This window comes from Aphelocoma coerulescens, chromosome 11 (genome assembly GCF_041296385.1).
Source record: "Aphelocoma coerulescens isolate FSJ_1873_10779 chromosome 11, UR_Acoe_1.0, whole genome shotgun sequence".
Classification (NCBI taxonomy): Eukaryota; Metazoa; Chordata; class Aves; order Passeriformes; family Corvidae; genus Aphelocoma; species Aphelocoma coerulescens.
The window spans coordinates 13,357,917-13,382,692 of NC_091025.1; the positions used below are offsets into that span (position 1 = coordinate 13,357,917).

The 24,776-nt window shown below is 46.2% G+C and overlaps 2 protein-coding genes across 2 annotated transcripts in view; both read left to right on the plus strand.

Annotated features, from left to right (window-relative positions):
* The first annotated feature begins 7,460 nt into the window (after positions 1-7,460).
* CBLN1 (cerebellin 1 precursor) lies at positions 7,461-11,655 on the plus strand. Its single transcript, XM_069026633.1, has 3 exons — positions 7,461-8,001; positions 8,216-8,335; positions 9,500-11,655. The coding sequence occupies exons 1-3, from the start codon at positions 7,735-7,737 to the stop codon at positions 9,695-9,697; spliced, it is 585 nt and encodes a 194-aa protein (XP_068882734.1). The 5' UTR covers positions 7,461-7,734; the 3' UTR covers positions 9,698-11,655.
* Positions 11,656-12,102: 447 nt separating this feature from the next.
* The window catches only part of LOC138117196 (collagen alpha-1(III) chain-like), a 29,152-nt gene continuing 16,478 nt past the window's right edge, over positions 12,103-24,776 (plus strand). Inside the window, exons 1-3 of the mRNA XM_069027271.1 lie at positions 12,103-12,255; positions 12,454-12,679; positions 13,618-13,926. Coding sequence (XP_068883372.1) covers positions 12,103-12,255; positions 12,454-12,679; positions 13,618-13,926 — 688 coding nt within the window. The remainder of the gene's footprint in view (positions 12,256-12,453; positions 12,680-13,617; positions 13,927-24,776) is intronic.

A 24,776-nucleotide genomic window follows, 5' to 3' on the forward strand; every position in this document is an offset into this window, starting at 1 on the left:
CTCCATCATCTGCCCCTCACAACAGGCTTGTGGTGCAATGTGCACTCTCTCCCCAACAAAGGCTCTGCTCCTTTTAGAAAAGGCTTCCAGAAGGATACTGACAGTACAGAAATCCCGTTCAGTCTGCTTGATTTTTAGCAGCCCTACTCGAGTGCCCTGCAAGAATAGAGAGGAAAATTTTCCCTGCTCCCTGGAGTAAGGTCCTCCATTACCATGTCATGAAAGAAAACAGGTTGCTTGGTAGCTAAGGAAAACTGCTGACTTTAAACCTGAGATAAGGCTCTATCATTTATACTAATGAGCTCACTGGTGGGGACTTTGTAAAATTTTATGATAAAAAGTAGCTGTTTGATGGAATTTACTATTTTACCTTTTTTGCTGAAGATAGACATAACTACTACTAATTTTCCCATTCAAAACTAAAGAGAAATAAGTGTGGGTAAAACTGTCCCAGTAGAAGTTCAAAGACCTTGTAAGTAATCCATTATTATTAATTTTTTTTCTTAACCATGGATTGGTCTAAATTATTCTGGGAAAGGCTATAGACACTTTTAACTGGTTGAATAACAAATAAGTTACTCAGAAGAAGCCCTTAATGAAATACTAATATTTCTGGAGTTTAATTTTTTGTAACTTAACGTTGTGAGTTAAACTCCTACATCTGATAGTCCTGTCAGATTTGATTTCTGATGGAAGTGTGCCCTGGGATGCACCCTGGGGCTGCCCTGTGATAGTTTCTGAGCCAGGTACCACATATGTCCAATATGGGCAGTGAATAAGGGGAGGTATCTAATATCCTTTGTTATTGTAGACTGTCAGAGCAGTAAACGACAAGTGTTAAGGGAATCTCCCAGCTACTGTAGGTTACAAAGACCTATTCTGTTCTGAGCCAGAATAAATGAGTCTGGCTGGAGAGAGCAACCCTGATATAAAACTAGCAAAACTGGAAGAAAACAAAAGGGCGAGAGTAAGCAAAGGGGAAAAAATATGTCTCCAGCTAAAGGACTGGAAAACTAACTCAAGTTGGCATACATGTGAGCTATGAATGAAATTACAGCGTGTTTTTTCTCCCTCTCTGTTTGATTTTTTTTCTTTGCCTAGTCCATTTGAGGTGTTTAAACTCCACATAAACACTGGTCCAACATCAGGAAAAGGTGGCCAGAGAGCATTCATTGCCTGTGAGCACTCACTGGTGCATGCAGACAAGAAATAAGTCCTAATGAAATATTCCACGTGGTGGTTGTGCCCCTGCAGCCTTGTTTTCTACCTGAGGCAGCTGATTTTCTGCAGTGCTCTCAGCCACCTCATCCTCCAAACAGTCATAGATTCATGGCTTTAACTCATCCCTTTAACAGCAATTTGGGAAGGGGTGCAAGGGTGTGTGATAGGCACTAATCCCAGAGCAGGAAGAGCCCAAAAGAAACAGTGAACACGGACACTTGGCTGTGGGTTTAGCTGCCAAAAAGAAAAGGATAGACAAAAAGGAAGAAAGCATGTAGCAACCAGGAGAAAAGTGTGTGGAATGGATACATAAGGGACACCTGGTTTATGGGCTGTCACTGAGGTATTTTCCAAGCCATGAGTCCTGCAAGCACTGGGAATGTGACAGACCAACAAAAAGGATCTGTGTGAGAGACTATACAGAGGCTGAGAAGCTGGTCTTGCATGCAACTGATCAAAATTACTATAATAGTTCAAGAGCACATTGCATTTTCAATGGAAATATGGTCAAATCCATGGCTATTGTATCTTTGTCTTCATATGGCTCATCAGGAGATTTTAATTTCCTAGTACCTAAAAGTTTGTCTACCTGTCTCCTTCCCTCCATCCTGCCATCCCTTTGTACTCAATACAGAAGTGCAGAAGTGCTGCTCTTGCTGCTTTTCCCCGAGAAGAGCAGCCACTAGAGGGAAAGATGCACACGGAAAATTCCCCTCAGCACCTCTGGGGCTTCCTCCGTAAGTAAAAAAAACAACAGAATTTTACCCAGCATTTGTAAGGTGGTCTGATTTATCCTTTCAGATGAAGTACATTGAATGAGATTATTTTTAGTATTGCAGTTGCACCATACATCATGAAACACAGCCAAAATTAAGAGCCAGGGGAAAAAAAAATCATTGGCTAAATTACACAGAGGAGATTGGATTACCTGTTCAAACAGAACTCTTAATTCTGTGTATAAATAGAATCCACAAATACAAGTGCACTGCAGTAGAAAATAAAGCCAGCCAACGGCCCCTAATAACCCTTAATTATAAGGAGTTTCAGTTAACATTTGGACAGCTTTGGTCTTAATTCTTTTAAGTTTGAAGAGGCAGCATGACCGAGGCAGCCCCATTTACAAATACAGTGAGCACACAGGCTGTTCCAGCCTGTTCTGGCTTTAGCTGAGTGTTCTCTGGCAGCTTGGGCTGGGATTTTGCCCTGTTAAAATATAATTACCTATCTGAATGGCAACTAATTTCCATTTTGAGTTGTTCATTTGTAACAATGCACTTGTTTTGACAGAAGTCCATGACAAGAAAAACAAATCGAGCTCCCGACCTTGGCATCATCACTCACTTAGGAAATTTTTGTACCTGAAAGAAAATCTGCTGATATTCCATGCAAATAATAAATTATCTCATGTCAATACAGCAACAGAGATATGTTGCTGTGCATGCCATCAGTAAATGCAGCTGTAAAACAGACATCTCAAGGTAAGACTGAAATCCACTGTTACTTTAAAAAAAAAAAAAAAAGCCTGATAGTGCTGTACTGCATATGGGCAATTATGGTTGTATAAACCAGAATGTTTAATATTTGTCTCAGGGATGGTGTTTTCAAATGCCCTTAGCAGTGAGCTAATATTCTTTCCCATTTCTAAAGTTGCCCTATGTAATATATATGGGAGATCAGAAGTCAAATACTGTATTGCAGGCAAGCAGTAAAATGCAGCAGATTAAATTTATTATTAAGTTATCTTAATAAGCTGTGTTGTTCTTCAAAATATACAAACCTCACTACCCGTATAGCCCAATGAACCTTCAAGGTAGATAATTTGACATTAATTTACTGCTGCAATCCCCACTTTGGTTAAGATTATGTAAGCCTTTCCCCTTTGACCTTCCAGTTTGTAACTACCTGTATCCATCAAAAATTCCCACTCTTGAGACTTGGGTTTGCCACAAATGTGAACTGCAAATGTTAAATTTTTATTTCAACATTTTATCACAAGTTTTTTTAATATTACAAAACATGTGAAGGCACAGGGATAATGCTAAGCTTATTTGGTTTTATATTCTCTCAGAAGCAAGATCTGAAAGTAAAAATCGAAACTATTTTTCTGTAGGAAGAAGTGCATGATTAATGTTGGGAAGCAACCTGGTTTCATTTGATCAAATAAAATTACAGAAGGTTGAGACAGGAATATACACAAATGATCACCTGGCAGCTGTTGTCAGGCACATACCGTGGAAAAGCACAGGCTCACTCTGGGTGTCCATGCTACTGATGAGTTTTACCCTCAGGGATGTCCTCTTTCTCCTGCAAGCACAAGTGAGCACAAGAGAATTCCCTTGGCCTGGTGCTGTTCTCCCCTGGCCCCTGAACCAGCCTGTCTGTGCCATTTTCTGTCTTTTCTCTGCTGACTAAAACCTGCACCCGCAGGCAAGTGGCACGGCAGGTCCCGGGCCTTTTTTATTCTACAGTGTGGAACATTACAGATACTTCTGCTGGCTGGCACCCTAGCAGTGCATCTGCTCCTGCTGTGCACTCTCTCAGTGAACTCAGCCTCCTTTGAGATACCTTAATTGCTTGCCATGGAAGCTGAAGGTGACACCACAAGCCAATCGCCACAAATACATGCAAACCTCTCTTACAACAGCAAATCAGGTGCTTGTGGATAGGGCACAGTATGGATCAGCAAGAGCTGTTTCGCTCTAAATCTCATTTCCACACATCTTCAGACTTTGTACAGAATCCCAGCAGATGCTTGGGAAGACAGGGATCTTGAGTTTATATGGGCATATATAAACCCCTGAATGGCTTTTTGCTGCTTATACTTCATAAACTAATATAGCAGTGAACAAACTGCATTTACAGGATTGTGAACAAACTGCATTTCATATAAGTTATCCAGTTATGGACCAGGCCTTGCATTTCTTATTCAAGAAGGATTAAATCAAAAGGGAAGTAGTTTGTGAAAAGATGAATTTATAAACAGTGAGCTAAACTCTTGCTAAATTATTCTCTTGAAGGAAAAATAAAGGTTTCCAGTAGATTTCTCTGTACTTGTTTTCAGAGAAGCTTATGCTTGTCCCCCTTAGAGGCTTTCTTCATGAGTGAAGCTGAAGTTAAATGTGTAGTGAGACTGAGTTTTAAGGATGATTTTCCTAAAACAGGATTAAGGCTCACCGAGAATGTAATGGAGGGTGGGTAATGCTGCTGCTGCTTTGTGGCTAAACTATATTTTGGTTTCTACAGATAAAATTTCAGTAGCTACAAGCTTTAAGCTTGCTTCTGTAAGAGGTAAAAAAACAGGTTATTTTGGTCTCTCCATAGTTTTTTTTTTCTGGAACAAAATAAGCAATCCTCTCAGGATCTGAGCAGGATAGTAACCAGTCCTGAAGTGGTGCTTCAGGGACTTAACAAGGATCATTCAATTTTTTCCACTCCAGATTATGTCCAAGTTGTTTGTTTGGTTTATTTTCTTTAACCTTGGGTGAAACATTAGGGGAGTTCTACAAACTCATAGCCTGTGATCCATCTGTCAATACTGAAGTCTGGGCTAGTTACCACACAGTGGACAGTTCACATATTTTTGCCATATCCACAACAGTTTTTCTTAAAAGCAAACACCAAAGAGCTCTGTTTGATAAATATGTCCATTTCAGACTAACATCCCCAACAGCTATTACAGTTTATTGATACCTTGACACCATTTCCATCGTATCTCAATGACAATTGCCCTCTTCTATCTCAAAGACATTGACTAACAAGGCAGTTTATAATTAGATGGGGTAACTTAATTCCTGGCCCTCTATAAACATCTGCAAATCTCCACTCCTAGATGGGGAGCTCTTTGCCATACACCACTAATTATACCATGTGCTTATATATCAGTCCCTATGTCCTCCTGCTGAGCATCTCTTCTTTGTTCCAAGTCAGAGGCTGTTGTCAATACAGAGAGAATCAACACAACTGCCTAGTGCTGCATGTGACATTTAATGAAAATGAAGTCAGGTCTAATTTGCATGGCAGGTGTTACTTTATTACAGCCAGAGCTGCAGAAGCTAGATGCTACAATGCTAGTCAAGTGTGCAAGACTGAGAGTCGCTGACAACAAGGGTGTCTGGCACAGGAATCTTGGCACACCCCCTTGTTTGCCTGCTCACCTCCTGTGTGAGATAAAGTGACAATTTGGTTCATCTTTCCAGTTCCCCCTGTTCTTGTTCTTTCTGGTAACTCCATCCACCATAGCTCTTGGAGTAGCCAAGGAGGTTGGGGGTAGAAGGCCCACCCAACCTCCTGCCAAGGGGTCACCACACCAAGAAACTTCCAGCTCTGGCAGACCTTCCTGGATTCAAATCCACAAGATACCTCTAAAGAACTCTATAGCATGAGAGAACTGACTTCTGTCATGCACAAGAAGTCTTACAAGAGAAATACATGAATATTTTTTATGAATCATGTGTGTTGAAAGAACATGTATTTTTTCTTGAGTCAAGCACTCAGAATACTTAAAAGGGCAGAGTTGTGCCCCTTCCGTTTCCATTTCCCCAAGTCATTTCACCAAAACTGACAAGAATGCAAAATGCTCATTTTCACTAATTTTTATTTGGCTTAGCCTTATTAATGCCCCTTAGAAATATTAATTTTATTTTAAAGTTTCTGATTATGATTTCAGACTCAGTTAAGACTGTCAGCAACAATAATACATTGTAAATCTTAAGCTCATGTCTTGAAGTAAAACATAACACACCTTCTAACAGGCTGTGGCTCCACCCACTCACTTTCTACTTCTCAGGAGAATTTTCGTTTCTGTTTTATTATCTCCCCAGCTCCTTTCCGACGACTGTTCTTCCCCTAAAATCGTTTTGCCAACTGCATTGGTTTCCAGACTGCTTCACTGCCGAACATCTAAAGTGCGGAGTATTTTGACCCTCCCTGAGGAGGCACTCCTGATGCCATTGGTTACCGCTACATCCCGTCCCCTCACAGTCAGCCAGTACCAACCCACGGGCAGACTGATACTTCACAGACCCTGTCTGAACAACTTTACAGACACGCATTTAACTTAGCAGGGCAGTTATATGAATAAAATTTTATTTATGGCAGTTTTCAGAGAGAGAGATCGCTTTCCCAGGTAAAAAAAAAACCTTATGAATCACACAATCGGAAGAGCACAATAAAATAAAGCCTTTACCAAAATTCATAATGATTTGCACTGGAGCCCAGTTTTGGATGATATTCAGTTTCCCAGAGAAGATGCTACAAACTCCATAAAAGTTTTTATCTCTGAAGTTTAACTTTGTAAACAGATCTGCCAGTTAGAAAATAACTCTGTTCCAATCGTTTGTTTCTAATCTCTTCATTTACGATCCCGGGTGATTATTTTTTGCTGATGATCCAGAACGAATACTGGTCAGACCTCCGCCGAGACAAAGCAATCTTTGCACTTTAAGAAACAACGACGGCCCGAAACGCGCGCTCCGGGCTGGACCCATGGCGGGGCAGGGCACGGACTCCCGGCCCGGACGGGGACTTTCCCTGTCAGCGGGCAGCTCTGCCGGCCAGGAAAGCCTCTAGACGCTTTCGGAGCTTCTTGCTCGGGAACCCTTGCGGTTTGTTCCTCCCCGAGATGCGAACGAGGCGGCTGAAGATGACAGCGGAGCCTGGACACTTCTGAAAGGGGGACCCGTGGTATCCCATCCCTCGGTGCGATCTCCAGCGGGAGGGGCGCGGGGTCACAGCCGCTGATAACGTTGGCTGCTCGGAGGCGGTGGCAGGCCTTTGCCCCGCCAGCAGCCCGCTCCCTTCCAGCCTGCCTCGCTCAGCTGCACCGCCGAAAGCCGCGACCCCGCTCCGCCCAAGGGGCCCTCAGCCCGGCTTTGCCCGACGCCCCGATCCGAGCTGCTCCGCGGAAGTTCTCGAGCCCCACCCCACCTCAGCCCCGCGCGGTGCCGCGGCGCCCCGGCGCTCCTACCTACGCGGTGCGGGGCTGCGCGGCGCGGTGCGGTGCGGTGCGGAGCGGGCGGCTGCCGGGCACCTGCTCCCGCGCCCGCGCCCGCGCCGCCCCACAAAAGCGGCGGCTGCGGGCGGCGGCAGGCGGACTGCGCGGCCATTGGCGGCCGCGGCGCGCGGCGGGCGCCGGTTGGGCCGGGGCGGCGGAGGCGGGCGCGGGGCGCTGACGCCAGCGCGGGGCCGGTGGGGAGGCGGGGCCGCGCCCCGCGCCGTCTTTGTGCTCGCCGGCAGCCCCGGCAGCGCCGCCGCCTCCCGCCGCCTCCCCTCAGCCCCGCTCGGCGCGGCGGGCGGCTCCGCTCCGCTTCGAACCGCTCGGCCCCCGCTCCGCACCGCAGCGCTCCGCGCCGCGCTATGTGTGCCGGCGCTCCCGTGCCTCCTCGCGGCCGCTTCCCACCCGGCGGGGCGCGCTCGGCCCCGCTCTGAGCGCGGCGGGGCAGGGGAGCGAGCGGAGCGGAGCCCGGACGGTGCCGCCCGGCGCGGAGCGGCGCGGAACGAAGGGAGCGCGGCGCCATGCGGGGCCCGGGGCTGGGGCTGGGGCTGGGGCTGCTGCTGGGCGCGGCGTGGGTGGCGTGCGGGCAGAACGAGACGGAGCCCATCGTGCTGGAGGGCAAGTGCCTCGTGGTGTGCGACTCCAACCCCACCTCCGACCCCACCGGCACGGCCCTCGGCATCTCCGTGCGCTCCGGCAGCGCCAAGGTCGCCTTCTCCGCCATCCGTAGCACCAACCACGAGCCCTCCGAGATGAGCAACCGCACCATGATCATCTACTTCGACCAGGTGGGGCGGGTACGGCGGGCTCGGGAGCTCCGGGGCTCGGGGTGCGACGCGCGGGAGAAGTTGCCGGGGCCGGTGGCGGGGCCGGGCCGGGCCAGGGACGCGCCGCCCTGCGGGGCTCTGCCCGCGGGAGGGGAGGCGCTGAGGGCCGGCGGTGGCCGCGGGGCTGGGCGGCAGTAGCCCCGCGTTGGTGCTGATGGTGCTCTTCCCTTCCCAGGTACTAGTGAATATCGGCAGCAACTTCGACTCGGAGCGGAGCACTTTCATCGCGCCCAGGAAAGGGATTTACAGTTTCAATTTTCACGTGGTGAAAGTGTACAACAGGCAAACCATCCAGGTCAGCCCCGAGCGCCGTCGCCTAGCTCCGCGGGCACCGCGGGAGGGAGCGGACGGGTCTGCGGCCCGGCGGGCAAGGGGCCGTGCGGGTGGCGGGGTGGGACGTGTCCCTGAGCCTCTGCGGGAGCGCAGACCTGCGGCGATTCTCCGCTCGAAGGGACGGTGCCCAAGGGGCCAGGGAGCCCCAACAGGCCTCCGCTCGGCCCCTGTCCGCATGAGCCGTCCCGGCCGCCTGCCGCCCCCTCCCACCTTGTCCGGGCACTCGGACTGCCCAGTGGCGCGGAGCGCTGGCCAGAACGTCCCTGCACACAGCCCGTAGGAACCACGGCCCCTGGCGGGCTTCTCATCCACTCTCCTGTGGCAGGAGGTTTCATAGGGGTTTGAGGTTCAGGGAGGTGCCTATGGCATGGAAACGATAATGAATCTGTGCATGTCTATGCAGCTGCCGTATACGTACCTGCCTTTTCTATGAGATTCAACGCATACGCTCCCCTAGGTAGGGTTAATAAATTACCGGCCTGAAGCCAGGGAACATAACCAACACAGGAAATCTGACTGTATAAATATGCACTTTGCAAAGGTGAATGGACAGCTATATAGCACCGTTCTGGTGTAAGTGGTTTACCACCTTTAGATTGGGCAGGTAGTGTATTATTAACGTGGGATACGCAGTTCCGCGATCATTAACGCGAGCTTAGCAGAGCTTATTGACTTTGTTGTGGCATATTGTCTTTGCTGCCTAACAAAGGAAAACTATCCCTTGAATACACTTCAAAGGCCCTGACTCCAGCGGCTGTGGCTCTGCTCCTCGCTGTCTCTGAGGTTTCGCATAAAGCCATCTTTCAATAAGTACAAGCAGACCTCTTTTCATAGCCTGAAAACACAGGCACCCTATTGAAATTCTCCAAAATAGGATCAATGTCCTGCTTTATATGCACCGGGTGTTTTGATGTGGTTGTCGGTCTAAAACAGTGGTGAAAGACTTCTTCCTTTGGAGTACATACCTTAGCTGGGTTTAGATTGGTATTTCTTTTTTATGAGGCTGGAGTTTCAGCTGTCAAAAGAGGCCTTTTCTTAACTAAGCGTTTTGCCTGCTAGGCGAGCCCCAGCGGTGTCATTGTCTGACTTTAATTGACAGAGGGCTTTGTTTTATCTTGCTCTTTAGGTGAGTTTGATGCTAAATGGGTGGCCAGTGATTTCTGCCTTTGCAGGGGACCAAGATGTGACACGAGAAGCTGCTAGCAACGGAGTCCTGATTCAGATGGAGAAAGGAGACAGAGCTTACCTAAAACTGGAGAGAGGAAACTTGATGGGAGGCTGGAAGTATTCAACATTCTCTGGATTTCTAGTGTTCCCGCTTTAAATCACTTCTCATCCAAGAAAAGGGAGAGATCTCTTACAAATTCCCAAGTCAGAGCTGGGTTTGAAGAGTCATGGACAGCAGACTTTTTACATTCAAGTATTAAAGAAGCTTAATCCTGCTTAGGTTTGTGTACATCTGCTTTGAAGAATTACTACTTATTTTTGTTGTGTTGCAGCCAACAGGCGGGAGACACTATAATTGATCAAACCCCCATTTATATTCTTCTCTCTCCTCCCACAAAATTAGTTCCCATCTCTGTGTCATTGGTGTAATCTGCCATTGTTCCCCCATGGCTTCTGCCTCACACAAGTAGACTTTAGATATTTTCATTGTCCTTTACAGCATATTTTGTAGTTTTGTTTTTAAAACATGTTAATCTTGACTCTTTCTCTGAGTTTAACTTTTAAAAAAAAAGAAAAAAGCAAAGTATTTTTTGAATACATGGATGCCATGATGGAAAGGAAAATGCAATTCTTGCTGTGTACTGGCTGGCAAAAGGAAAAATTTCTACATGAAGAACTATCCACAGCCAAGGCTGACTAGAGTATTTCAATATTTCTATGTAATTCTGAGTGATTGTGAAATTTAAGGCTGCTAAATGTTTTGATGCTTGTTTTGCTCTTGTACAATGTGGCCCAACTAAATGCCAGGAAGTATATTGAACTTTTACTATTACTCTGTAATATATGTGTGAATATCGAAAATTAATTTTTGCTTTAATTCAATAAAGTTTGAATGGGACTTTTATTTTTCTTAACCAGAAATAAGGTTCCTCAATGCAGGTAGGCAGGGGGAGGAGGGTCGGTGGCGTCCCCGGGCTGCTGCAGTGGGACCAGCTCAGGGGTGCAGCCCCCTGCCCCTCTGCCCGCAGCTCCCCCGCACGGGTCCCACAAGCCCCGCGGGCAGTGCCGGCAGCCCGAGCGGACCCATCAAGGGGAGGAAGTTTCACGCCGCCTCTGATACCCACTTATTTATAGCATTTATCTGTATTATATCCTCTAAACCAGATCGCATTTTATACGGCCGCCTAAAACCACCTGACCATGTGCTGGTACTATTGATTCGCTGGTATTATTTGTTTACCGTCTTTTGAAGATATAAATGCTATAATTTTGCAGTACTCAAAGAGATTACTACTTTTATTAAAAGGTGCGTACCGAGGATTTGATTGTATCTAAACTTTAATGTGAAATAAATCGGTGAAATGACCCCCGGGCTGTGTGCGTAGCGCGGCGGCGGCCGGCGCGGGGCTGCCCCGGCTGCGGCACCAACGGAGCCGCGCCAATCCCCGGCTCCCGGGGAGGAATTTAATTAGCTCCAAGGAGGGGGGGATTAATACGAGCACAATAAGCAACGCTTTTCGCTTTATTCACAGGTTCTGCCCTGGAAACAGACCGGCGGGGCGGGCAGGGACGCGCTCTGCGAGGGGCGGCGGCGGGGAGCGGGGTCGGCCGGAGCCGGGGATGGCCGCGGCCCTTGAACTCCGTGGAATACACCAGCCTGCCGTCCGCTACTACTCCTCTGTCACCCTGTGACGCAGGGGCCAAAACGCCTTCTGGCCCCGCGGTTGCCGCCTGGCCCAGGCCCTGCTTCGCGCCCCGCAGGAGCAGGGAAGGCGCGGGCCGGCCCTCCTCAACACCCCCAGCAGCTCGCCGGGAGCCTGGGCACCTGCGGCCGCCGGGCAGGAGCCGTGCGAGGGAACAACTGAGTCTTATGAAGAAGGAATAATGACGGAAGGCAGCCGGGCTGTTTTCACCTGGAGTTACAAACTGCTCAAGACGACCCACACGTCGCATTCTCCGGCCTCACGCTCCTCTCTCAACGTGAGACTCTTCATTACTGTCGCCTGAAGCGTCTCACACTGGGCCGCCTCCCTCCCGCCCGGCTGCCAGCCCCGCGCCCCCTTCACGCCCTCCTCACCCGAAGAGTACGGTCAGGGCTAGAGGAGCCGCCCTTGCCGCCCGTGACGGCGGGGAGGGGGCAGTGGGGGGGGGGGGAAGGGGGGCGGGGGGTGTAACAAAAATTACTGGGTTGCAAGAGAAAGGACGGCGGCCCTGTGCCCTCCCCGCTTCATCGCACCGGAGCCAGGCAGCAGCTCCCGGCTGGGCCCGCCGCGGGGGATCCCGGCGATCGCCGCAATTGCGGGGACTGATGATGCTGATGCTCGTCTTTTGTTTTTTCCTTTTCCCTCCTCTCCCTTAACGCGAAGCAAATAAACCCGCCGCCTTCCGCTGAAAGTTTTCCCCTGGTTCTGAGCGTCTCATTAATATTGTGCAGCTGGAAATTACATTACTCCGATCGCAGCAAATCGCTGCTCTGCGGCTGTTACAAAACGCCGCCGTGGCTGCTTGAAACAGCTTCGTCTGCTCCGCGCCCGAGCAGCGAGCCCCCCACCCCGCTCAGCGATGCTCCCCTCAGCGAGCCCCGCACCTCGGGGCCGCCCGGAGGCCCCGGGCCGGAGCGGGAGTTACGGCGTCCTGGCTGAGCAGGTGAAGGCGCCGCCGCACCGGAACCCCCGTGGCTCTCAGCTGTCTCGCCTGGCCGGGGAGCCCTTGCCGGTGTCCTGGGCGGGGGGCCTGGCCCGGAACCCCGCCCCGGCTCCCCGGAGCGGCGGGCGGGTCCCGCTGCCTCCCCTCCCCAGCTCGGCCCGGAGCTCCCCCGGGCTCGGTGCTCGGAAGTGCGGGTGGTGCGTCCGAGCGGCGGCGAGGCTGCTGCCCGATGATTTACTTCACCAGAAGCGTTGCGTTTAAAAACAGCCCCTTTCTGTCATCCCTGCGCCCCCGGCGGGCAGGGAGAGGAAGGCCGATCGGACTGGAGGGAGGCCGGGAGAAGCCGTCCTTGCCGAGCTTCCAGGGCCGGCGCTGCCCCGACGGGGTGGACAGGGCGTGGGTCATCCCCAGGCCAGCCGAGACAACCTTACAACTCACGCTTACAACTATTACCACCTCTACACGGGGCCGGTGCTTTGGACCCGTGTTTATGGTAGGGGAATGTTAAATGAGTGTTTGGTTGCACCTGCTCGGAGCCTGTTCTCATTCTGGAAACCGCCCGCACCTGGGCAAGGTCACTTTCCTGCCTGGGCAACGCCAGGCCCGGCGAGCCGCAGGGGCGGGGGCGGGTGCTAGGAGGTTAATGTGCTCTGAGGGGGTGACCAAGCTGAAGGAACTGGACCTGGGTGCCATTTTAAGCTGCGGAGCCGGACGGGCCCTGGGGTCTGCTTGTGGGCACTGCTGTCTGGACTGTGCGGAGCCGGAGACAGGAAAGGGACCGGCTTTGCCCGGCAGCCCCGCCACGGCCGGTGAGCAGCCACAAACGGTCCCGTCACCCAGGGGTCCCTTTTAGGGAGGTCGTGTCCCCTCAGGGTTCCGGCGGCCTCGTCCCCGGCCCCCGCGGCCGTGGCACTGCTGGGCTGCTCCGGATACGGGGCCGCGCTGCCCCCAGAAACGAGCAGCCGCTGCTCTGTACCCTGCTTTAATGTGTTTTCAGTTGATGTATGTAATGTCTGATTGAATTTATTGCTGATTAGCGTTGAGCATGAGTTTACACAACAAGAAATTATGTTTCATTCAGTTCATTAGCATGTCTAGTGTTTGCTTTATGAGCATATCACTAATGGTAATGACCAATGTTGATTGATTTCTAATGTGAATATAATTACACAACATAGCGGAATTAAAGGGAAAACCCACATTTTTAATTGTTGAGTTTTTAGGGACTGCGAGTGGGGGCGAAGGGGGTAGGAAAGGGAGAAACAAACCAACTCTCCTCTGCGCAAACGATGAGAAGGTACAGATTAATGACTCCAGCAGGAGACGGGGAGTTTGGTCCAACAGAAGAGCAAGTCAAAAGCGGTTAACTCAGGGAATAGCTAATGCATACTCGACATTGCAAAACTTAATTTCCCCTCGTCTGCCCCCCAGGTACCTCTGGAAGCCCAATAAGTTCGTTTGGAAGCGGCCGTTCCCGAGGAGCCAGCGGAGGCAGGGCTTCGTGCATCGCCGGGCAGCCGGCTCCCTGCAGCCCCGCCGGCGGCTGCGCGGCTCCGAGGCAACGCGGCTGCCGAGCGGGGAGAGCTGCGCCCTGCCCGGGGTCAGGGGGGCGGCTCGCCCAGCTCTGGCAGCGGCAGTGCCGCCCCCGGCAGCGAGCGCCCTGCCCGCATCCTTCCTGCGAGCTGGAGACCGGCGAGTGCTGGAAAGCCCCGGCTGGAGCAGTGCGAAGGGCTGCAACAGGTACGGGGAGCGGAGCGGGCTGGTCACAGCGGGAGATTGTAGAGGCAGGGAGGGGACTGTGAGAGTACTGTGAGGACTGGGCGTGAGGAAGTTGGAAGCAGCTTGTGTACTCCATCTGGTCTCTCTGTTCCTGACGGTGGCCTCTGAGAGTGTCCTTTCCACTTAAAAGGAAAAATGGTCTAGGAGGGAAGAGATCAGAGTTTTGCTTGAGGCATCTGCAGTGGGATGTGCAGAGGGCGAGCAGGAAGGCTCGGGTCCTGAGGAAGCCCCTGTAGTGCAGAAATCCTGGTTGGGACACACACTTGTAGAACCGTTTTTGTTTCAGCCCCAGACAGGGTCAGTGGGTGAAGCATGATGTGTATTCTGCCAGCTAAGAGTTGCCAAAAGGCCTCTCTTTTTGCTTGCCCAGAAAGAAAAGAGGCCTTGTGGCTTTTTGAAGAGTGAAACAAGCTGTGTGCCTTGCATGGGAGAAGAGGGCTCGGTCAAGGCTGGCAGTAATGAGCCGCATTTTCTTGGGGCACTCGCTGAAAATCCAATGTGGGCTGGAGGCGGTGATTCCTGCACTGGGTGCACTTCCCGCACCCTCCGCTAGTACCTCCTTCCTTCCTACGGTGTGTTCCTAGGATACAGGGCGGTGGGGTTCCTCTGCTCCGGTGGTCCAGCGTCAAAAGCAGTGTTGATCCCACTGTAATCAGCTGTGCACATCTGGGTGCAGTGCGTTTCCCCTTTCCCCCGTGGCAGCTTTGAGCCTTTTGTTGGACAAGGGAGGAAGATAAAGCCGTTGCCTTTCTGCAGCTTTATGCAGCTGGGGAGATGTGGTAATGAGCCATGTCCCATTTCACCAGCAGCACTTAGGTTCTTACAGTATGGGATTCCTAAAATGAAACAGTTGTTCTGAACTCAGGACATATCTGGGATACTGAAAATCCCTGTTTGGGAAATGTTTCTTCAGGAGGGAGTTGTGGAACTACTGGAGAATGGGTCTAACATGGCATGAGCATGTAGATTTGAAAAATATTCCCAAGTGTCTCATGCCTCTTGTGCCTAGATCACTAAAAAGAAGAGTTCAGACTTAGTAATGAGTCTTTGTGCAGCAGGCTGTTTCTAGCACTTTTGGTGTTGGTGACCTTCTAATTGACTGAAATTCTGCTAAGCTATCAGAACAAAGAAGACCCAAGAAAAAGATGTTGGAAGAGTTGGAGCAAAATGAAGACAAAAGATGTGAATAATTGTCATTCACATTAGTAATTTATGTTGCATACAGTATGTTGAAAAAGTGCTTCAACTGCCGTTGTATTTCCAGGGTTTGTTTTTTTTTGTCTACACAACACTCGTTCAAGGACTAAAGGTTCACAAGAGGACTCCTGCTTTGTTTGCAGTTAATAGTCATCCAGCTTGTAAGGGAAATTCTCACTGCATTGTTGGACTTCATGCTAATAAATTTTAATGCACTTTCAATGTTTTGGGCCTCAGGGTCATTCAAGTCAGGGCCACCCTCCTTGATCTGCTTCTGTACTGACAGTGTTTTCCAATTTTTCCAGTAGTAACAACCCTTTTAAAAATGTAACTATCCTAGTGTAAATTAACATAGTCCTGAGCCTTTTCTGTTAATAAACCCCCCATGCCACTAATTGCATGACATCTGTTTTTTGGTGGTCTTGTCACCAAAGCAGGTCAATATTTCTCTCTGTTACAAAATAAAAATGCTGAGACTTAAAAAAAAAAAAAAAAGTTTTGAACGTGCCATGTTGCTCACTCTACAGTTCTTTCCATCAAAATTTATTTTATAACTCTTCAGGATATTGGTCACACTGCCCGATATGTTGACTCGGTAACTACCATTTCCACTGAAAGAATGGAGAAGTATTTTGTTCTTTGCCATGCATGTGATACTATTCCTGATGTCATAGTTGTTAAAATCTGGTCCACAGGACTTGAAATTTCATGGGTCAGTTATCCGATTCTCCCCAAATTTTTCAGCATACATTGAATCATGTTTTAAAATTACTGAATGGCATGGATTCATAATTCCCTTTCGTATGTTTTTATAATTTATTTACTTGGTTTTGTGTTTCCTAGCTGACAATAGATCTGAATTTCCCTACAATTCTGTCTGTTGAGGTGTGGGGAAAGAGAAGCTTCTGATGTATCTCTTTTTTATCTGCTTTTATTGTCCCTTTGCTGTCTTCTGAGTGATTAATCTCACTATTTTAGTCTTCAAAGGCTCAATTGTTCACACAATCCAGAGGATTGCAGCGTCTAGTTTTGAAACTCCTCCTTTGAGCAGGACCAGCTCTATCCAGAAGAGTGAGATGAGGCTCAGCAGTTCTTATATCCACAACAGGAATTCTTATTCCTGTAGCTGTGCACTTTGTCACGTGGCCGATCTCTCACAGTGCTGCATTGAGCAGAGACCTTCGCTGGGTTTCCTGCAATATTCCCAGGTCTCTATTGTGGCTTGATTAAGATAATTGAGAGCTCTACTAGGAATCAACCACCATCAATATACGTAAACCCAGCAGCTTTGCATTTAGCCTATTGTGTACAAGAAAAATTGCACAGCTCTGACCAAACTTGGAATTTTTTTTTCCTGTATGGAACTAAGACATCATTGTCTTGAAGCACAGGTTTAACATAGCATTTTGACCTGTGAAAGTCATATTTATTTTCCTAATATACATAGTGGAAAGACTTTATTGATAAGAAAGGACTTTGAAACAAATGCATTAAGAGAAAAATCAGCTTTTTTCTATAGCAGGAAGAGGAGGATCTTTATTTTTTTAAAGTAGAGGTACCAGGGCTCAGTTTGGAAGATATGGTTTTAAATTCCAGTGGGTCGTTAAATGAGTTTTTTCTGCTGACATAAATTTGCATAGCTGTGTTGCAGTGCAGATTCTTGCAACTTATTCTGCCTGTGGGATATTATGGCAGAATTCAGGAAACTGCTGTTACAGAAATACATCCCAGTCCCAGTTCCAGAATTGTTGCAAGCCGTGGATACACTTGCATAAGACAAGGATTATTTGTATGACCAGAACTTTTGAAGAAACACATTTATAGTTCATCTTCTCACATTAATTTTTTCATGTAGCCTTACACAACACAACTGAATTCTTTTGGCCATGTTTTCAAGATCATGTAAGTCTTCTGGATAACTGTTGGGACATTTAATAGTTTCATGCTGTTGCCCCAAAAAAATGTTGTCCAAACATGCTGTTGCCCAAAAAAGAAGTTGTCCAAACATGCCTAGGATAGGTTGGTTTTTGTTTCTTGGGTTTTTTTTTCTTTTTTAAATAACTGGAATGTCACAGGGTCAAAGCTGTCCAGAGTTATCTGGTGATTGTCATGTAAATTTATATCAGTGTAGGGTTTTAGGTGCATAAACTGTTTTAGTCCCATGACAATTTTTCCTATTTAAAATACTTATATATTTTAAAGATGGAAAAAGATGACCATTAAAAAGCATTGAAACTTAACACATCACGTTAAGTATTTGTTCAAATAATATCTGTTACTATTTTCTCTTGAAACTATAGATGGTTTTAGGAAGAAACCACCTCTCCTCTGTTCACTAGCAGTCTTTCAGATAGCACTGAAGATTTGGATACTTGGCCTATGTGGGAAAGGAAATAGCTGAACTGTTCTGGAGTTGTTTTAAGACAAAATGAGTGAAGTGCTCACAAAAACTGTGGAGAACACAATATCAAGGACAAACAAAATTTTTGTTTCTGACAGACTTTGTGGCTGAGATGGTCACAATGTAAGGTGGTGTTGGCTCCTGACACCAAGCAAACTGAAGCTGCAGTTCTACAGGCCAGCTAGTCAGTACCTACAGGTTTGGGCATGACTGTTCTCTGCTCAGAGCATGGAAATGCAGCCAAATCCCTTTGGTTATGCTTCAGCAGCTGGCAAGATGAGTCCTGTATAATCAGAAATCAACTGCAGAATGGTCATTTTAGTTTGATGTTTTTAATGTTCCCTTACTGTATTGTGCTTTGAGCAAAGCTGAAGACGTTGCAAATACAATATTGGGGTGTTGTTTATAAATTGATATAATTAGGAGCTGGTCTGATCAGTGCTATCAATGTCAGCACGTTCCAAAGAAGGCAGGGCTGTTCATTCAGGCTGGCTTCCCGTGTATTCTCTCAATTTGAAGCTGTGTGAATATATTTTATATTTTCCAAATGTATCTGTCACATCCTACCTTAATGGTGACAGCAGATCACATCACATGACACTGTGTTTCTGTCTTACCTACACTGGTGTCTAATGAATGCTTCTGCACAAAGGCTGTTGTACACTGTGCAGCTGAGTGAGCTCCTGTGTGACTCAGATGCTTTTCACTCAGCCCTTTACCTCTGCAGTTTATGGAAATTTCCCTCCTGTTACACTGTGGCCAGGTTGCACTAACCCTGAGTCTGTTCTCAGGGGCAGAGGAGGATTGTGAGACACTCCTTTCTACAGCTGTAGAGCAAGGAAATATTTTTGCAAGCTTGAAGCAAAGGGACTGTTAAATGGTAGGAAGCACCAAGCACTTCTGGGCAGGCAAGGAAAGCCCTGGCCACACATGACCATGTGTAGCAGACTTTTAAACCCTTTGCCACAGCAGTTTATGTCCATTACATCAGTAATGTGCTGTAGAAATACTGTCCTTTACATCTTGAGACATTCCTTCTCTTGCAGCTGCTCATTTGCTGAGTTTCCTCCATGAGTTGTGCAGCTTTTCAGTTTTAACTGGTTTAGTAATCTTTCTTCTCAAAATGCCCGATACTTCAACCTTGCCAGTCAGGAGGAGAGCCTCTTAGCTGTGCTAACTCAGTTTGTGCCTGCCTCTTTGTGTATTGACTTCCTATCATCTCTGAGATTAACTTAAAATAATTCTTGCCTTTAGTAGCCCTTTCCAGTTTTCTCTACTACCTTTATAGCTTGTTCGTGCTGTGCTTTTCCTTTTCTAACTTAATTTTTTTTTTCTTGTTTAGAAGAACCCTGTTGATATACAGTATTAGGATCTCTGCTGGAAACCAGTAATACGTTAATTCTGGCTGAAGTATTGGCTCCCCTCATCTCTGACTGGTTCTTCAGGAAAAGATGGAGATAGATACTGATATCTCTAGTTACTCTGTTGAGAAGCCTACCATTTTGCAAAACACTTAAGAATGTGCTTGATGTCAAAAGTGTGTCCATGGAGTTGAAACCAACAAGGTGCTTCATGTTTTTTAAGTTAAATCACTTAAGCGTAAGCTTGCCAGCTCTGTATGCCTTCAGCTGGGTAATAGAAGTACAAGAGTTGTTTTATATTTAAGACAGCAGATAAAAGTGGCCTTTTGAGAAGTGGAACATTCCTTTAGAAGGAATCACAAGCAACAGTCAGCTACTTTTCAGGTGGATGGCAAAAGTGCGTTCGTGAAAAAGACAGATGTGGAGGCTTGTTCTGTGTTTACATATAAGCCCAAGTGAGTGAGTTTGTTCCTTTGACTAATAAGTTGCTTTTCTAAATATTATTGAACGTAGTGCCACATTGTGAAGTGTAGTAGCAAAAATGATGGAAAGAGTTGCTCTAATTGCAAAGTTATGCAATAGCTGGGGTTTGGTTTCTGTGTCTGCTTTGCCAAGGAGGTAAATTGTACCTGGTGTGGTTTATTTTATTATCCATACTGGATGGGGCAATGACTCTTCCCTCTCTCAGTTGTGCATGGCAAAGGAGACCAGGAGAATTAGCCTATTGGTAGCTCATTAAATAAGTGTCCATCCAGGCTCATGACTGAGCATGAAGTTTCTCATGGTTCAGAGTTAAATGTTACAAGGGAATAAAATTCTACTCACTAAATGATAGTGAAAACACAGTAGGAGGCATTTTGTTCAGGGAGTACAAGCTATTGTCCTACCCCTGTCCAGAAGGCTACATACATCAAACAGAAGATATCTTCCTTACATTCCAGCTAAATCAACGTTATTTCTTCCAGAATACTGCTGCTTCCGTTTCTAGAGATAAAAAAACATAGCTCACTGCCAGGAGATAATTCCTTCTCTTGGGCTTTCTGTCCTTGACCAGTAGAAGTTTTTATTTTTCTTAGACAAGGAAGCCTTTCTTTATCCCTGGAAGATTAAATTGTCTTGCTGGTAGATCTGCCTTACTGAAGAAATGGAGGAGGAAAAGCAGAAAGGGAAGAAATAGAGAAGAAAATAATTTCAAGGTATCTTTATAGTCTCCTATTGTTAGGATGTCAATTACTACCATATATCACCTACACAGCAAACTTGTCATAGCTTGGGGTATCTCTTTTTTTTTTTTCTCTCCACCTAGTAGAAAATGTATCAGTTATCCATACAAAATCTTTTTTTATTGCTAGACTCATCTTGAAAGTATAGCTGTGATGCTCAGAGGGATTTACTTTTTTAACATCCTATTCAGAAGGATGAATGTTAAAAGATCATAGGTTTTTAAAATCCAGTTGTGCATTCCATGGGAATAATTGAAGAAAAGGATGCTCTTTTCAGCTTTTTGAGTTGGCTCTTGTTTTAAGTGCTGGTGCCTCACACTCCAGAGTGGTCAAGAATGGTAAATTCAGCACTGTATCTGTGGGCTCTGATTTAACTGTAACTCTCCTTTTGATGAGGTAGAGTGATTTAGTTGCTGTAAACATGGATTTTCCAAAATGGTTTTTAGGAGTAGAAAGAAGCTTGAGGAACTGAGGAAACCCCAGATTGCTCCTGTAATGGACCAAAAGAGAGCCAGCCCAGCTGTACCCAGCGAGGCGCAGGGTGCGGTCGGGGATCCTGCGCAGTGGCGCGGCTTCGGTGGCTGATTTCGGTGTTCTCACTGCTGGCAGACACTGCCGTGTGTGCAGCTCTTAGCAGTGGGCTTACCCTCCACAGCAATCAGATGTCCAGAGCAGCAGGAGAGAAGGGAACCACTTATTTACAAAATACATCCACTTGCAGACCTAAGATGCAAATCTTTCCTTTTCTTGGTGCTGTGGGAGCAAGAACTGACTTGCGTTCCTTGGAGCCCAGATATTCATCCCACCCTTGGAAGGAGGGGCAGGTCCATCACTACACCCTGGCAGTCCTTGTGTGACCCTCTGGGAACAGCTACTGTGGCCAGGAAAAGTTTGTTGGGAGGGCTCCCAGCTCTCCCTGGGAACAGAAGACAGAGGGAGGATAATGAATGGAGCTAAAAGGTGAGAGGTGTCTGCTAGTTCAGCTCTCCCTTGGTCAAGTTCTCCCTCCTTGATCTGCCTAGTTCTTATATAGAGTCAGTCATCTATTTCCTTCCTATTAGAGCTCCATCCTACTTTACTGTCCCTTCCAGTCTGTGGATTTTAATCCTCTCTCAAGTCTGTTTCACTTGTATTCTTTGCTTTCATGACTCAGGACTTTTTTTTCCTCATTTCCTTCATGATATGTCATTTCTTGGGGCTGGAACAGTGTTCTTCTTTTCTGAAAGGAAACATCAGTCCAGCAGGAGGATTAAAGGAGTTTTTAAAATAAATTCATAGGGAGTCTCAATCCCTCACAGAAACTGGAAGAAAATGGCAGCAAGTTTCAATTCTAGTGAGCTTTATTTCTGTATAATATAATTCATAATGTTATCAATATCTACAAAAGCAAAAAGAAAAGGCAACAGTAAGAGTCACCAAAAAAAAAAAAAAATCAAAAGCCCTGTAAAAGATATAAAATTAAACTTCAAAATACTTTAGAAGAGGAGGAAGGACCAGAACCCCAAATAGCAGGCTATTTTGGGAAAAAAACAGCTTTGAAAAGACCTAAAATAAAACAAAAATATGGAAGAAGCTCCCCCAAACCAGCAAGAGAAGTCCCTCTAGGCCAGTTTAAGTGAATAGGTTAGGAGCTGAAGAGGAAGGGAAAGTTAAGCAATTTTTGTTTATGTTCTATGCAGAAAGAAGAAATAACCACAAACTTTCCTCTGGGTAAAGGGGATCAGAGAAGCACTGGCAATACAATTTGATTGTATTGCTCAGGCAGCGTTTAAAAATACACAAACAATCTCTCAGCTTTCTCCTCAAACTTCCTCACTGTCTTTAAATAACCAAAAGACCACAAAACCACAACAAAATATAAATCTCAAAAATGAGCCATCAAAATGACAGATTCTTCTTTAAGCTTACTCTTAGAGGTTAGATCACAAATTCTCTTCTGCTGAAATGAACATGATTAAAAGCATAAGTATTTCCTTCTATACCACTTTGAAAAGTAAACAATTCAATGGAGAACTATAATTACAAAATGTTCCATGCTCTACTCTCATTTAACACTGCATTTCATACCAGCTACAGCTGCTATTACCAGGGTAAGGATTTGTATGATCTCTGTCCAATTTCCCACAAATGGAACTTTTTCTGCCACCAATGTGGACCTACAACTTGTGGCATGGTCCCAGTCCCTTGAAGACTTATGACCTTTGCTTGAAAGAAAAGCAGAACTGAATGAGCTTTTGATAGCAGAACATCGACAAAATAATGATAAGTTTCATCAAGAGACACACCACACTTTGTTTCTTTGTCATAAGCATGTTTATCACCATTTTGCCTCAAAGACTATTTTCAGGTTATTGGAATCTGCCTGACTTCCAACTTAAGTAGCAACTTCATTTATTTATTTATTGAGGCAAATGATCCTTTGCCTCTCTTCTCGTGCGTAGCAGTCTCTGCTTCACTGCATATTACAATTGTTACCTTAAATGTTCTGCCTTGGGCCTGTGCAGCATTATGGACTGGTACATTGGAAACAAGGAGTGCTTCTTCCAGTTACACAGCTAAGCCAGCAAGGAAATGGGTGAATCTTTCCTTGTGACCTGTAAGAGAAATGTTGCTGTTTCTCTGTTCCCAGCTAGCTAAATTGTTTCGACTCTGGGACAGATTTGATTTGGGAAGTGAGGAAAAAATCTCAGACAAAACAATGATTCTTAATTTTATTGATGTGTCAGGTTGTTCCCATGTCAGAGTTGTTATTTCTGCTTGGGCCCACTTTTTCCTTTTGCTGGTAGAATGTTAGGCATGTAAGGCTAGTGCATGTTACTAATATTAGGGCATTCAAGACTTCTTTCCTTATCAAACAAGCAAATTCTAGGTTTGCCTTTTCAAACCTCAGAAGTTTAATTTTGCTGTGTGTTTTCACAATGCCATCTTAGTAAGCTGATTGGTTTGATTTGAGTTAGTTCTAAATGTCATTCTGCAGAAACAGGGAAATTGAAGGTATCTATCCCAGGCTAGAGAAGTAAAGACCAAGGTGTGTGACCATTCTCTGGAAGGCCCTGGGTGTGTCAGATCTGTGTATTCAACTTCAGAGACCCCTGATGGGATGCTCAGCTCTACGTGATACCACTCGCTGATAGGCACTGCCCTTGCAGAATTCTGCTAAGCATAGTAAGGTACATATTGTATGAGAATAAAACCAGCTCAGCTTTATTATTGACTTGCATGCCTGGTAATGAATAGAAGGAAGGTGCACACCTTCATGAACAGAGAAATTTAATATAGTCTCTTCCTGGAGTTGCACTGGTGGGACTGAAAGTTTATTTCAGCATTCCAAGGGCAATAAAAAATCTAAATTTAAACTCAAAATGTACTCAAAAGAGTACCCAGAGGCTATGTACTGTTCAAACTTTGTTAAGGTCATAACTGCTTATGTAAAGTTAGTTTATACCAGCTAGTTAGGCTTTGTTTTTGAGCAGCATCTCCTATTACTAGAAAAGACACAGCAAGAGGAGGGGATGCATCTGAAAGTTCAGCTCTGCTTTACTGTTACATTTCATTCAGCTCCTTACTGCCTAGTGCAGAGCTGTGTGGAGAGATTTGTAGCTCTTAACCTGTGTTGTGCAGACACCTTTAAGTCTATTCTGATCCATTCCCATTGTTAGACATCTCAGGTATTTGGGGTTTAAGGGAAATCGAAAGGGAGAGGTGAGGGAGATGCCAGTGAAGGTTTGCTATAGCAGGTAAATGCCTGTTAGTTATAAACACAGATTGGGAGGACTGAGTGTGAACAGTTACCAGGTCCTAGCCCATGGGCCCTCAGTTCAGAGTTTCCCTGGTCCATTGTGTCTTGTGAAACCTGTCAGCCTGACTTAGCAGAATTGAACATTTCAACTTTCTTGGAACAGATATCAACGGGAGTGGCCATGGGATGTGAAAAGTGCTGCCTCTCTGACTTTGGTGTGAGAAAACAGCATATTTTCAGGCATTTAAAATAGTTTTTGGGTGTCCCTTTGAGTAATAATAAAAGTTACTAGCCATGTTTGTTTATTCTCAGTTTGTTCATTCTTTGAAATAGTTCTGCTTTGGGAAGCATGCCCAATATTTAAGATATTTGATATCACAACAAAGACTGAAGAAGACTAATTTACATAAAAATACCACTTATTATTTGGGAAAGGTCAAAAAAAGTTCCAATATGTTTGAAGACTAATATGCATAAGATGTAATCTCCAAAACTGCCAGTCACTAAACCTACAGATAAGTACACAAAAAACCCAGTTGAAGAGAAATCCTTGCCTTTTATAAGCAAAAAGATCTATTTACAAGTAATCTGTTTCTCTTTATAAAGGTTTCCATTTCTTTTTGTTTCTTCTGCTTCTTGCCAGCCCCTCTTTCCTGTCAGCCCCTGTTATAGGTCTATTTTACCTGCCTTCCCAGAGGTACTTAGACCTTCTTTCTTCTTTTGATATCTGTTTCACCATGACTAATGCATCCTTATAATTTCCTACACTTTTTGCACTCACTGGCATTCAGCCATTAGCATTGTTAATTTTTTTCCAGTCTCATAATAGTGTTTTACCAGAGTTACAGGGTCCAGTCTAGGCCTTTGTGCACTGAAATTCCCAATAGTCA